The sequence below is a fragment of the Sceloporus occidentalis genome, unplaced genomic scaffold, assembly GCF_023333645.1.
Source record: "Sceloporus occidentalis isolate IW3139 unplaced genomic scaffold, rSceOcc1.0.p SCAF_66, whole genome shotgun sequence".
Taxonomy (NCBI): Eukaryota; Metazoa; Chordata; class Lepidosauria; order Squamata; family Phrynosomatidae; genus Sceloporus; species Sceloporus occidentalis.
This window is the reverse complement of record NW_028317046.1, coordinates 2,747,185-2,762,763: the sequence shown is the minus strand read 5'-3', so window position 1 is coordinate 2,762,763 and position 15,579 is coordinate 2,747,185. Positions and strand designations below refer to the sequence as shown.

General features: G+C 45.4%; 1 protein-coding gene across 4 annotated transcripts in view; it reads right to left on the bottom strand.

The window, feature by feature from the left end:
- Nucleotides 1-15,579, bottom strand: part of LOC149286879 (kinesin-like protein KIF1B) — a 49,990-nt gene that overhangs the window by 27,166 nt on the left and 7,245 nt on the right. For 2 of the 4 annotated variants that reach the window (XM_089493753.1, XM_089493754.1), the window contains exons 2-12: nucleotides 8,401-8,477; nucleotides 7,735-7,914; nucleotides 7,558-7,623; nucleotides 6,348-6,526; nucleotides 5,761-5,872; nucleotides 5,435-5,512; nucleotides 5,124-5,189; nucleotides 4,251-4,326; nucleotides 4,087-4,165; nucleotides 3,520-3,662; nucleotides 810-943 (exon numbers count right to left, since the gene is read on the bottom strand). In XM_089493753.1, the coding sequence (XP_089349879.1) occupies nucleotides 810-943; nucleotides 3,520-3,662; nucleotides 4,087-4,165; nucleotides 4,251-4,326; nucleotides 5,124-5,189; nucleotides 5,435-5,512; nucleotides 5,761-5,872; nucleotides 6,348-6,526; nucleotides 7,558-7,623; nucleotides 7,735-7,914; nucleotides 8,401-8,477 (1,190 nt within the window). Of the gene's footprint in view, nucleotides 1-809; nucleotides 1,022-2,974; nucleotides 3,011-3,519; nucleotides 3,663-4,086; nucleotides 4,166-4,250; nucleotides 4,327-4,483; nucleotides 4,502-5,123; nucleotides 5,190-5,434; nucleotides 5,513-5,760; nucleotides 5,873-6,347; nucleotides 6,527-7,557; nucleotides 7,624-7,734; nucleotides 7,915-8,400; nucleotides 8,478-15,579 lie in introns of all 4 variants that reach the window. The other 2 variants (XM_089493751.1, XM_089493752.1) reach the window with 2 other exon arrangements.

Sequence of the window (15,579 nt, the reverse complement as noted above, 5' to 3'; positions counted from 1 at the left end):
TGTCTGCCTCTGGTACTGCGGTGGTTGTGATCCAGCCATGCAGAGAACCCGATGGGCGAGAACAGGTCTCTCTTTGTCCATTCCATGTCTCTCTTTGTCCCCCTGCGCATGAATGCAACGTGCAGCATCCAGGGCAGCTTATATACAGCACAATGGAAGAACTGTTCCGAGTTGGGCTGAAAAGCCGCTTGTCTTGTACCACCGGAGTGTGAGGCTTTGGAGGAGGGGAAGTGGCTCTCAGGATCCTCCTTCCCGGTGCTCTCCGAGGTTTTACCCCCTGTCTGCGGTATCTTTTCATAAACTCAATGATGTCACCGTTTTTTCACTATTACATCACATTCCTATGCAAAAAGCTCAAAGCCAAGCAGTTATGGGTGCTGACGTGTGATAGGTACATTGATGACTTTTTTCTTGTTGCACACAAAGCTGCCCTATGGGAGTCCACAGGCAGAACCTGCGGGTGTACTTTTTGTTATTGTGTATCGCTGACAATGGACTCTGCGCTTGAAAGATCTTTAGTGATTTGGAGCTAAAGTTAACAATATGAGTTTGCTAAAAGACTTCCTTGGTTTCTGTCTTATCCCAACCCCCCCTTAGAAATAACTGATTCCATGTAAGTGTGTGCCGCAGCACTCAAACAGTTAATAGCATTTTTACTGGATTTAGAGGAATCTTTCGCCGAGATGCAACTTTTACCAACTTTCATACAGATCAAAAATTGTGCTCTGTCTGAATACGACCCTCGATCCTTAGGGGGTAATAACAAACTGCCGGGTTTAGCTGGCATCATCGTGTAACCCTTTGCTTACCTTAAGACGCTCTATAGCCTCCTCTCCTCCCGGCGTGGACATGATCCTCTCCTGTATGCTGGTCACAGACGTCAAGCCCACTTGACTACTGAGTGAACATGAAGATGGGGAAGAGGCAAGGGAGCTCATGGAGGCTGTAGAGAAATTGCCAGGGCGTTGGTTGTCATTCGCTAATAAGTATTTATTCTTAAGGTTCTGGTTATCATTCACATCTGAGAGAGGAAGGCAGGCCACAGACGGGAGAGCTAAATACAGGAGAAAAACATGGGAAGCCGAGAAAGACGACAAGGAGAGAGAGAGAAGGAAAAAAAGGCAGTGAGAGACGGGACGGGAAGCCTTACTTATACGCTGCGTACAGCAAGACGGAGGCTCATGTACAGCGGCAAGAAAAAGGGACAAGTAAAGAGGCGAGCGGGAGGACAGCGCAGGAAACAATCGGAGCAAATGTTACATTGTTACACGTTCCGTGACCTCAGCGATAACCTTAAAGGGGAGCCGTCACTTTCACGATGTCATAACCAAACGGATTTACACGCACGTGGCACATTTCGTTTTGCTTTGGGGGCATTTTCACCATTATCGTGATCAGTTTCTTTTCCCAAAGATCTCTTCCCCCCACCCACCCCGACCAAGGCTGCCTAAAGCAATCACCAATAATCAGCAACCTAACAGGGGGGGGGGGGGGTACCTTAATAGGGAGGAATAATTGTTCTGAGCCACAAAACAGGAGATTAAGATGGTCTACAGAACGGTGAGATGTAATATTCCGGAAAGTGACAGGTCCGCTTTAAGTAAGAATTATACGTATTTCTAGCTTTCAAATTTATTTTTGGTTCACGGCACAACTTTTTTTGTAGTTCCAAATAAAAAATACATAAATAATAATAATATAATTGTATCCGTTAAATGCAGCTGATGTCATATTAAATAACTGGTTATTTATTAAAAAAAAATACATCATATGTTAGAAACGGAAACAATAAAAGATAAATAAAAAACTGGTGTTAAGCTCAGCAATTACGCTCTGAATTATTTCAAGGAAATTATATCCCTAAAAAAGAAGAGTGTCCAGTCCTGGGCTTTTGCAGACTGTAATTAAGATAAACGAGCGAGAAATCCAGCTAGAATATAGATGAAAAAATAAAATACTAATAATATTAATTTATTAAGTTAAAAACTGCACTTAATATCTGCTACAAAAGCAAAATGATATGGTCGAGCAATCTAATTTTAATAAATATAATACCAGAATATTATCCTGTCTCATATAACATTGCATTATTGCACCCGGGCATATTAGAAAGAAGCGGGGGGCAGGACATATGAACGTTAAGCGATGCTCGTTTAGCTTGTGGATATAATTTTCTTAGAAATAAATTATTAATAATAATAATAATAATTCAAGCATATAATTGGCAGCGCGGGGTTCAGGCAGACTGAGGATATTTAATTGGTACGATTTACAAATCCAAAATTATAAGGTTGCCTTGTTGTCATAAACATAACACCGCTGCTTGCAAAGGAACCTTAGGCAGCGCATGCAGAGTTGGGGGGTTTGTCAAACTTACAGCAAAAGGCCCCCCTCAAAGCACCGAGAGCACCCGGTGGGGCTGATCCACTGCCAGGAGATCTCAGACAGATTATTGCCCACGCTATATTAAAAGGGGGGTACGAGCCAATTGGGCCTGCGGTAATTTAAACGGTAACTGCCCCAGGCAGGGGTAACGACCACTTCAAATGCTCCTATAGACACATCGACCCAGCGACGCCATCTGTTACAGAAGCATATCTGCGATTTTTATAAGAGCCTGGGCATTGTGGGCGGTGCCAAGCATTATTAATCTATCACAGATTACTCCGGCCGTCTATGGACTACAAATCCTATGAGGCTTTGCTGGTTCATTAAACCAGGATTCGTCATGGCTACCCCCCCTGTGCACATGGATTGTGGGATTTGTAGTTCAAGAACGGCCATAGAGCAACAGGTCAGACCCCATTATCTGCCGAAATCTATTAAAAAAACCCTTAACGGGCATTTTGACGGGAGTGGATATCGGCTACTTCTGTCTGAGGTTTCCTGCAGACTCTGCGGACATGCAGATTCCAGTACGAAGCCGCCAGGCGGGCCGTAAAGCAAGACCAGTGAAAAATTACGTTATACACACATTTGAGTCCAGGGTAATTGTCCTCAATAGTATCAACTGAACGCAGGCGGAAGGGAAACAAGACGGGAGGTCAATATTTTGGCACACGGATGCCTGAAAAGAAGCCTCTGCTAGGTGTTCATAGAAAGAGACACCTTAATGATTAGAGGACCCAGTCTCTGTTTAATATTATTGCCACTTACACCTCATATGGAAGGCTTTGGGGTAAATAATCGTCCTGGTCCCAAAAGGGTTAATCATGTACGACCGTAACAACTACGCAAGTTCTCCCCATCTTAAAACCAGACTGAGATTAGCGCACGTAAACTACGGACTGAACGAGCCAGTGGAGGCCAGGACTACGCGCCTCGGCCATGTTCGTTGTTTTGAGCCACACCAACGGGGTCTCCATGTGTCCTCCTGATCACACAGACCGGCGAAGCCCCCAATGAAACTGTGACGTACGGTAAGGGGCCGAGAGAGCCCACTGACTGAGAGTTCAGGAATAAAGAGACGTTAGGCTTCAAGATTTTTTGGTGGACCCCATAACGCCAGGTTCTACTCACTGTCAATAATGTCGCCCAAGCCCTGAGCGCGCAGGAGATCCTTCAGACGAGTGACTTCATCCTTCAGCTCGCGCACCAGTTTGGCGTTGGGGTCTTCGTTGATAATAGCATTACACTTGATCTGTTTAGCGCGATCAGCGTATCTGCACAGAGACAAAAGACCCCAAAATAATTTCACAAGGGGGACAAGACAACATTCTTTATGATCTGCTTTATACGCGGACTACCTGGAGACGAAGAGTGATCAAGAGTGGATCTCAAACAACAACGCATGATAACTGTTACATTTAGGACCAAAAAGCTGCATCCATTCACTGACGGGTTGTTGCCATAGAAACTGAAAAGGCTTTAAATGTTTTCTTGTAGTTTTTTTTTGTGAGATTAAACCATCAGAGGAAAAAATAAGACTGCAAGACCTGCCAAGGATTATTAACCTATAACGTGCCATAACAGCTCCTTTAAATACAGGCTTCATTAACATCTCGACGATGAGCTTCAGCGGTGGAAACTGTTAATACCCTGCCTTTTCCTTTACGCTGTATTAAACGCAGCCGGTTCAGGTATTACCTTAAGGTACTTAGTGTTTCATCATAGTTTATATCTGCTGGGCTCAGAGCTGCAACCATCGCGGTCCGGGAATTTCCACCTGCGCCAAAAAACCCCGACATTAGACTCTTTGCCTCGGGCCTCTGGGAACCCGCCGCTACAAACAGAACGTGAGCCCCACTCACCCAGGTTTTCACGAAGCAGCCACGTTAACACAGAGTCCCGATAAGGAATGAAGTCGGTCTTTTTCTTCTTTTTGCTCTAAAAAATACAAACAATAGAAAATCAGCGCATGCACAAAAACATGGGAGCTACGACCTTATCTGGGAATAAAACAATGTAAAAAATACATATCCGAGTTCATACAATTACACTCACGGCTCTGCTAAACCATGCAACGTTCTGGAGCAAAGCATACCTTACTGGGGCAGTTGTCCTAATATGAGAGCATGAAAGAGATGGGGAGGAATAAACACACAATATGTTACCAAGTTCTCTGCTTGAAAGGAAAGTGGGGAATGCTTTACTTGAGGGAATGCTAAAAAACTAGCCAAAAAAAGGAGACAATCCTTGCAAATATAAAGGTTTCGGATCCATAAAGAAGATAAATGGGGGCCGCATCTCACAGCAATCTGGATACTACATATAAATGGGTCATCCGTTTAAACTCTCACTAGAAAGGCATGAGCAGAACAATATGTATATTATAAATATATATATATAGTGGGCCACCAATCTTATAGTAACTTATGGACAGTGATTTCTCCAGTCCCCACCTGTGATGTCATTCATGTGACCTCATTGGACAGTGAATTGGTCTACAATGCCATACTGGTAATAGGCAAGCGTGATGACGTCACACTGGTACATCCACATAAAAAGAGTATCCCGATTTATCTCTTAGATCATTGCACAGAGCTATAGGTGTGCTCTGAGCACCATTACGTGGATTAAGACAAGGTACAAAGACGATTAAAAGTAACAGCATCATCGCTGTTAGTGCATAAGGACTGCGTGCGTAGATCGGCCCAAGATGCACCTAAAGGTACGAGACTCACCACCTCCGCAAGAGCCGAAATGACTTTCCCCAGAGTGGTCAGGGACTTGTTGATGTTGGCTCCTTCCTAAAAATACAGGCAAAATATAACTGAATTAGTAGGTTGCATGGAAAACATATAATAACGTCATGGCTGCCGATGGAAATAAAGGCTTCTTTGGATACGCACATAGTATTCCGGGCGCAAGGAGTCCTGGCGGGCGCCGCTTATTGTTAAAAACCTATACATTATTACTTATACACATGCGGTTCTGCAGTCTGCCGGTTGCCGGACCGTTACCATGCACCCTGATCCCCCCCACAAGCACTCACTTTTAATCGGGTTCCCTTCGCGCCTGTGGAATCGGCTCTCTCGCTGCCTGCCAAGTCTACCAAGCTGATTTTGCTGACCTAGGAAGGAGAAAGAGACTTATTTCGATATGGTGACACAAATACTGTATAACTGGACTTTAGATGTGAAGATGTGAGCTTTTGGAACATCAAAAGTCTATTCTCCATTCTCCATCTGATGAAGAGACCCCCGAGGTCCCGAAAGCCAATATAACTTTACATGTTTTTGTATGTCGGCCCAGTAAAAGGAATCGGCTTTGGCTACAGACTCGGTATTCTCTTAGGTTATTACGGTGTGTTTCTCTTACCTTTTCGGTGGAGAGATCGGTTTCGATGTCAAGTCTCTTTTGGGTAAAGACGATGGTGAATACGGCGTGGGAGCGGCTACTGGTCTCATTCATGTTTGTGGCGGCCACAGTTCTGAGGAGGAATATGGTAAAAACTTTAACAAAATTAGATTCCAAAGCTCCATCCTGCTCCCGAAATATTTAATTGCTTATGAATTCCCCCCAATATTTCCTGAACTTTACAGCAGCATGAAAGGAAATTTCTGGCTGAAATGTAATCGCAAAAGGGGTTTCACCGAAACTTGGATCAGCGAACAAAATGTGCCACTAGAACCCAGGAGTGATGGGAGTGATAAAGGGCCATTAAAACCCAGGAGTGATGGGAGTGATAAAGGGCCATTAAAACCCAGGAGTGATGGGAGTGATAAAGGGCCACTGGAACACAGGAGTGATGGGAGTGATAAAGGGCCATTGGAACACAGGAGTGATGGGAGTGATAAAGGGCCACTGAAGCACAAGAGTGATGGGAGTGATTTCTAAGTGACCCCAAACTTTGGAACTAGACCCCCTGAGCGTCCCAGAGAATCAGTTCCTCACTAAACTCTCACCTGGCCTTGTTGCCGGCATCCATCAGGTCGGCAATATCCGTGTACGAAGTGACTGCTAACTTGGACAAGTCTTCAACATAGGGCCCGAGGAGCGGGTGCTCTCTCACACGGAGGTTTCCTTTGTTTTTAGGGTTCAGCAGATCCCTGACGCGCTCACAGTATATTTCCATATAGCTGACCTGCAGAGAAAGAATGATATAGATGAACAAGGCGTCACTATATCGATAACATATACCGAGGCCGTTGCTCAAAGGCTCGGCAGCGAAAACTTGCTTTTGAATATTTTTTCATATCCCGGGGAACACGCGTCTTGGCTCTCACGAAAATCATGGCTTTAAAATGTTAAAAGGAAATCATGAATTATTCACTTTCATATTAAAAGAGAATGTGAGCCGGGATCCTCTAGACCTTAAACTTAGCTCCGCTGAATACAGTAACGAATGCCTCTGCATTACGGGGCCAAATGTATCGTGATTATTGTGAAGTTCTTGGGGCCATGCCCATCGTAATGTATCCAGTGATCTGGTGAGATGTATTTATAGAGTTTAAGAGGTTTATCTTTCTTTAAAAGCTTTATAATACTATCCAATAAAAAAAACTCACGGCAGCATTAACTTCACATCAATAATGTAGGCAACCTGCGATTACCCGGGCTCCACGCAGGGCCAGCGACGGATGCTGCCATTTGGGCTTAATGCACCGAGAATCTGACTCACTGCCAACAAAACATTAACTCCAATGCCCACAGCCTGCCCGACCTTCCATAACTCTTGGGTACTACTAGAGGCAACGCTATTCCAGGGTAGCAGGTCCAGGGGGTGGTAGTCCCTCTGCCTCTTGGGCAACAGGTCCCCGGTGTGCCGTGCCGAATGGGCAAGTTACGCTGAGCTCCCCAACCAGTCTATCTACACTATGGAGGCTTTGCCTCTATAAGACACAGAATAGGAGACCAAGATATGGCGTCATTTATTTACCTTAGTGGTAAATAAAGATAAATACGTCACCGACCGCTAATGAGATAAGCTACTCTGTTACGATCGCAATCAAAATAGATACACCTAAAATACATGAACATTCCACACGCAGATTGTGATCATTCAGAAACTAAAATATTGTGGTTTATTCACTTAATTGTGCGTGGACTCAAACACTTCAGGTCACAGACTTCATGCAAGGAACACAAAACACCTGATTAATCTTCGGAACTCACCTCGACAGAGAAGGAAACTTCATCGTTATGATTATCATTTATTTTCTCAAATAGATCCTCGCAGAGCTGAAGAAAGGAGACAGAGAGAGATAAGCGGGAGGTAACAGCATCTCGCCAATATCTGCAGGTTTGTGTTGGGTGATAACTCCCATGATGCCCGTCCCGTCGCGCTGGTACCTGAGGGATGATGCCAGCCTGGGACTCCTCTTGTTTTCCCATCATGGTGTAGGATTTACCAGCTCCTGTCTGCCCATAGGCAAAAATGCACACGTTGTATCCTTCAAAGGCATGCTCCAACATCTCCTTCCCGATATCATTGTAGACGCGATTCTGGGATGCGAAGCTCGGGTCATCTGGCTGCAAAGATAGAAATAAGACATGTATGGGAAAAAATCTGATAAATTGTGCTTTTGGATACACCAAAAAATATTATTTAACTGTATCTATACAGTGTTTGGGGTGGATCTATGGGAATGATACTTTGTTACTTAAAAAATAAATAAAAAGAAATAGAACATACTTTAAGGCTCCTACCTGCAATAACAGGCGTGGAAAACCCGACCCTGCCCGTCTGTATTTGTCACGGTAGCCCAAGTACTTATATCAAGAGCACGTTGTAGAGCTTTACCTATCTATTAACTAATAGACGGAGCCCCGCAGACCTATCTGATATAATAAACGGGGTTCAGAGATTCCCCGAATCAAAATGAATTCACGCTCCGGCTAGAATTTCCAAGGAAAGGCAACCTCCAGTCCTTCAGCCGCCGTAGATGACAGTTCTCATGACGCTAAGCCGCAAGCGGTAGACGTTAACCCATAAAATCCTCCCCCGGGGACACTTACCGAGGTGTGTGACCAGTAAGAGTAGTCAAAGCTAAAACTTTTGGCTGGTTCCTTAGGATTCTTTGGATTAATAATACCTGCGAGGCAAGGAGAAAACAGAAGAGATGTCACTCAAAGCTGCGGAGTATAGAAGACAGAAGGTCATTTGACATTAGAATAAACAGAATATGCGTTAAAATAATACCATTATTATAAACATTATAAGCCGTATTATAATATTATTATAAACATTATAAGACATCTGCAAAGAGATCAACGAGAATTGGGCCAGCGGGGAGGAAATGTGTTTTTAGTGCTGGAAAAATAATGTAGCTAATTTATTTACATGTAAAAATACATAAAAAACTAAAGGAATTGGTTCGAATCCATGGCATGTCTGCAGTAGAGTGACGGTGAGACAAAGAGCGAGACGGACAGACAGCTGGAAGGTTTTCCAGAACCCCAGTATGTGCCGAGTGTCTCGGCTGCACCCTTACAATTCCCGGCAAATACCAGCTGAAGTCTGGTTAGCATTAACTGTTTCAGACGCTCACCAATGCACTAAGTAACACTGGTGCCGTTGGCATGCCTAGGCAGGGTGAGACTTTTTATAATGTAATCACAACCCTGACCTTTTCATCGGAGGAAATTATTATTGGACCCCCAATAACGTTTCATTTTGCCCAGAGTCTCGGGAGAATCTGCAGCGCATGCTGAAGAATTTTTGTAATTTTTAAATTTTTTTACGTGACTTTTCTTCCCCGCCACCAGGGGGCATCATACACTCCCTTAAAACGTGAGCATTAAACGCTAACTGCGAAGGCGCAGCGTGAAAAATCCATAATGTACCGTTTCCTTGTCGTTTCAAGATTTTAAATTAGAAATATGTGCTCGAGACGGTCACCCCCAGTACTAGCAATGAATAGTGATACCGCAGGATGATCCGTCCTCTTTCCAGTTAAATGGCTCTAACCCTCACCCACCAACAGGCAGGTTTAGACGGCCGTCTGCCATCACTCAAACAATCAATGCGAGAGGCAGCTGACGGGAAGACGCAGGGGAGATGCTGTTTGTGAGTCGGTGCAGGTCAGCAGCGTGCGGCTGCCATATATCAGGCTTCAAGTAAGGTCATTATTCACTTTCCTCGGTGCTTTCAATACGGCTTCCCGGGAAATAATAAATGATGCAGCAATAGAGTCGGAAAGACGATATGAGAGAACCAAATCCGATTTAACTGCCCGCTTTACCCCCCCCCCCCACGCTGCAATACTGCCCCAGGAATAATATCTCCACGCTGGAGACTTACCTGCCGCCTCCAAGAGACTCAGAGAGGCAACAATATGATAGATTACCCCAATATACGGAGAGAACGGAGCGGTTTTTAAGAGGGGATCCGAGGGGACACAGGACGGGTGTTAGCAGCGAGGTAGACTTCTCCTTCTATGCAAATATTTGTTAATAACATATCCCCCTTTTCTGGGTTTATTCTGTACAGTGTAGGTCATATTTCTGTTTGAGATCAAGGGTTCGTAATCCAACCGTGGACGAGCCACGCTACATCCACAGAAGAGGACACCTCTTGATCACTGATAACAAATATTGGAGTAAAACAGACAAGGACCCTTAGAAGTGGAGAAGCGCGCCGTGGCACGACAAAGTGGAGAAGCGCGCCGTGGCACGACAAAGTGGAGAAGCGCGCCGTGGCACACGTGTGATACAAATAGGCTGTTGCAGGCTCCGTTTTGGAACGCAGTCACCAGGCAACGTTTTTGCAGAGAACAATCTTTCCTCTCGTGGAGATGGCGGCAGCAGCTGCGAGGAGCCAGGTTGGAAGGGGATTAGAATCGCGGTGACTCACTTCTGTTTTAAATGTCCGAGGTGCGCTACGCTTCCCCAGCACACACCCCCCGTCGAGACCTTATGCCTTCCACTGACGTCTGATTCACTCGGACACCCGGTGACAGCCACAGAAAGCTAAACTATTAAATACCTGCGCGTAACGCTGTCACGACCCCTTTAACGGCACACATACAAGCATATGATAGATATATATATATATATGCATCATGCAGGGCAGCAATGAAAATCGCCCTGAAAATCAGCAGCCTAGCCCTGAAGACCCTGAGTTGTCAGGGGACGGCTGAGGATGCTAGGATTCAAGTCAAACACAATGAAAAGTGCTAGCGGTTGCCTTGCCCTGATCCAGAAAGTGCCTGAGATCCGTGGCGCTCCCGGACGTGGCGTTTAAGTTCTCGCGGCACGAAGCCGCAGAAAAAAAAACAGGGGATACAGATAAGACTCGCATCCGGCGGCGTCCGCTTCAGCAGCTTCTTTATTAGTTGGGCTGTAATTAAAAACTCTGTTTGCAAACAAGGGCTGAAACTTTCCTGACGCTGCCACCTTGGCTGTAATTAAGTTGTCAGCGGCAGCGAGAGGGGCTGCGCACTTAACGGCATCGCCTGCTTATACCACGGACTGGGCGACTAAACCCGACTCGCTGCATCCGCTCAATGGCTTCAACCCACCCTGGTGTTTAGAGGGTTAAACAAAAGTGTGCGATCTAACTCCGGAGGTCACACAGGGCAAACTTTGGTAGGGTAGGTGGTGGGGGGGGTAAACTGATAAAGGCTGCCTAACTGACCCAGGTAGAGTCCCCTAACCCTTTGTCTGCCAGAGAGGAGGGCAAACGATACGCAGGTGTTGTGTAGAAGCAGTGAAAGAGGTAAAGTAAGGCTTTCCGATTTGCAATAACCGGCAAAGCGATGAAATATTTTGTTAGCTGTTTGCAGAAGGGGTCAAAACGCCGGGGCAGATCAGGCTTGGCATGTTAGTTATGTGCGAGATGACACGGGGAATGTGTAACTGTGAAAGTGCTTGTATTGTTTGCATAGCAGCAGCTCCGATCAGTGTTTATACATATTTAGTTAAAAGCCCCCTCAGTTTTACAGATAAACTTTATTTTGTGGCCAAAAAAAACCACACAAAAAAAACCTTTGCAAAAACTAATAATATAATTGCTGGAGACCCTGAGTTCCGCTGCTCCCGGAGACCCCGTGGTAACCAAACTCCCCGTGCCAAGTCTCGCTCTGTGTTACTCCGATACATTCCTTGACAAAAATGGCTACATCTTTTGTTTAAATAATAACCCAGAAAAGCTACAAATACAGCGCTACAATAAACCTAATAACACCGTGTCAAATAAATAGAAATGAAAATACCGGTGAGCCACCAACCGACTCGTATAAATTACCAGCAAAGAGGATTAATTATAATCCCAGCTGAAAAACAGGGTACAAAGCTGCTTGTCCTGCGCAGAAGGACCCCCCACACTATGCCGGCCCCCCAGCGCTAATATGCAGGACAGGCGTGTAAATTATATTTAGAAAAATATTGTAATACTTTTGTAAATGTATCCCTGGAATAATGTAAAAAGTCTTACACCTTTTATAATAGGAAGCGAAGTGTCTGATGTGTGTAAAGGTTTATTTTTCTTTTATGAAGCTGACAGGCTGTGGCACAAGGGGCGAATCACCAGCGAACGATCAGATAAGCACTTTACAGACAGGCGCTGCTTGGAATAATATGAATTAAAGCCTTATTTCCATAAAGGTTCCGCTTGTAGATTTTTTGTGCCGCAAACATCAGCCCCGATGTGTAGATCCAGGCAAGACTTTGGCTAATTAGCGGAGATTAAGAGAGCGCCGCGCTGCGGGAAACCGGGACAGCGTTTGAAGTTGGATGAGATTTTGACGGCAGGTGAAGCGAGGATCGGATCCCTGGGGATATCCATCGCTGATGACGCACAAAACCCTTGGAAAGATACCGCTCCATCAACAAGCGCGGGCCCTTGATTTAATACCTGGGAGAGCCACGGCGGCTTAGAAGCCATCATAGCTGTGACGGTCAGGGAGAAGACATTATACAAAGTATTGGGAACACATACGTCATTTCCAGTGTGTGTGTGTGGGGGGTGCTTGTAGATATAATTGCCCCCAAGTATTAGGAACCTATAGAAATAGATATGATTATTTTAGCATCTGCGATGAGGCACAAGCACGACGGTTACCCGCCGATAAGGCTTCACCAGCATTAAAATAATGTTCTGACGAACCATCAGAAATCCAGCGCAGATGGGGTTAATCATGTAAATGACTATTGTAGCTGGAAACTGACGATTTTTAATGGAATCTCTTCATAGGCGTACAGAGGCCCTTTATCACTCCCATCACTCCTGTGTCCCAATGGCCCTTTATCACTCCCATCACTCCTGTGTTCCAATGGCCCTTTATCACTCCCATCACTCCTGTGTTCCAATGGCCCTTTATCACTCCCATCACTCCTGTGTTCCAATGGCCCTTTATCACTCCCATCACTCCTGCGTTCCAACGGCCCTTTATCACTCCCATCACTCCTGTGTTCCAATGGCCCTTTATCACTCCCATCACTCCTGGGTTCCAATGGCCCTTCATCACTCCTGTGTTCCAATGGCCCTTCATCACTCCCATCACTCCTGGGTTCCAATGGCCCTTTATCACTCCCATCACTCCTGTGTTCCAATGGCCCTTTATCACTCCCATCACTCCTGTGTTCCAATGGCCCTTTATCACTCCCATCACTCCTGTGTTCCAATGGCCCTTTATCACTCCCATCACTCCTGGGTTCCAATGGCCCTTCATCACTCCTGTGTTCCAATGGCCCTTCATCACTCCCATCACTCCTGGGTTCCAATGGCCCTTTATCACTCCCATCACTCCTGTGTTCCAATGGCCCTTTATCACTCCCATCACTCCTGTGTTCCAATGGCCCTTTATCACTCCCATCACTCCTGTGTTCCAATGGCCCTTTATCACTCCCATCACTCCTGTTTCAGTGGCCCTTTATCACTCCCATCACTCCTGTCTTCAAACGGCCCTTTATCACAATGGCTAACTGATGGTTAAAACCCCTTTTGTAATTATGTCACAGACAGAAATGTCCTTGTTTGCCATAAAAACCGCTGAGTGACCGCAATCGTTTGAACGGTGGTTTAAATAGAAATATTCTTAGAAGGATCGGGCTCAGCTTTTTGGAGGATCAGAGGTTTGCGGGGTTTACCAGCAGCCCCAGGCTGCGGAGAAGAAAATTTGTACCTTGGTTCTAAATGTTTAACATTTTTCTCACCGACTAATAAGCAAGAAGAATCCGAGGACAACGAGTTCATTAAATGGGGAGTCAAATTATATTCTCTGCAAAAATCACACCTCCATTATATGCAGTCATGTGATATATAATACTCTAAATTGTAAGCTCTTGCGAGCCGGGCCCTCTGTACCTAATGTATGGGGTCGCATTGGTCTGTCGGTACTAGTTTTGTCGGATCCTTTGAATGTACGGACTGTACGAAGCGCTGCAGGAATTGTTGCTGCTATATAAATAAAATAATAATAATAAATATTACATTCCAAACAAACACCGCTCTGAGCGGATTCTGAAGGTACAATGGAGGGTAGTATATAGAAAGCTTCAAATCAAATGCACATTTATTCTACTTCAGAAAGCTTCAAAGCTAATCTGCTAAAGGCCGCGCATGTTTAGCGATACAGACAGCGTCTTAATTCCTATACTTTCTCATTCTTCTTAATGCCCTGCCCCCCCCCCACTCTGCAGAATAAATAACCGCCTCTCTACAAAACACCAGAAAGTGAAGCCAAAGTGCGGGGTTCTGGGGATCTGTCGGAGGAAGCAGGAGGAGTCAGCCCGATGCGGCATCCGAGGCAGAGGAATGCACTGAGAGCGGCAGAAACTGCTGGAACAATCCCCCTCTCTGGCTGTTCCGGAGGATTCAGTTGCTATAAATACAAGCGCCGCAGTTGGTGGGGGGGGGGCAGACATTATACGCACACACACTGACTCTTCCTGCAGCCATTGGTGGAGAACAATGCAAAAGAGATAAAAGGGTCTTTACTTGCATTCGTCACGCTTCCTATGGCCGTGTGGCCCCTGAGACATGCCTACTGAGAAACAGCAAAACAGCCCGTGTTCAGTGAGCGCAGAATGGCCCTGTTTAGTTTGCCCAGTCCCTCTTTCCGCTGATGGCTATGAGAGGTACTTTGGTAACTATGGTATCACTGTACCAATGGAAACATAGCCTTATTGGACCCGCAGCCAATAGGAATTGTCCTGTATTCTAGTATGAAATACACAGCCATACACATACACATACACACACACACACATATACATACACACATACATACGGTACACACACACACACAGATATACATTACACACATGCACACACACACGCATACATACATACACAGACGCATATACACTCATACACACACACGCATACACACATACATTACACACACACACATACTGTACACACACATACATTACACACACACATATACATATTGTACATACACACACACAGATATACATTACACACATGCACACACACACGCATACATACATACACAGACTCATATACACACACACACACATACTGCTATATCAATAATGGATGCACTTTGCTGAAGGTTACTCTGCCCAAGGAATCCATCTAACCATTAACTAAGGAAAAGGGGGGGGGGCGACAAAACTCCACCAGAAGGTGAAAAATACTGATTTCTGCAGAAACAGTCACTCATCCCTCAAACATTTTACCTATTTGTGCCCCAAGTCCGGGTTAAGTGGTTAAAAACTAGAAGGTCACAGAAAAAAAATTACATGATTTTTAACTGGCAAACGAATGATTTCATATAGGCGGGATGATTTAACCATATGAGTGCCAAAGGGATCTTGTACGCTGTACATAAGTTCCCACTCCAACCCGGCAGAGGAGCCCTGAAGCCCCTCCAACCCGGCAGAGGAGCCCTGAAGCCCCTCCAACCCGGCAGAGGAGCCCTGAAGCCCCTCCAACCCGGCAGAGGAGTCCTGAAGCCCCTCCAACCCAGTAGCGTCGTAAAGCTTTCTAGCAGCCGGATTATCGGTGGCACTGCGGGCGGTTGGGGGATGCAGGATTATCCCGGACATTTAAAACACAAACACTGCAGCTGAGCAGGCGAGACTCACAATGCGATCAATGGAAGGGAATAAAAAGGGGTCAGAGGTCACATAATTTAACAAGTTGTCACATGAAAAACCTCAGCGCTCTGCGATATGATGTCATATCTCAGCAGTAAAGACGGTGGCTGGGGGGCATTGCCCAGGGTC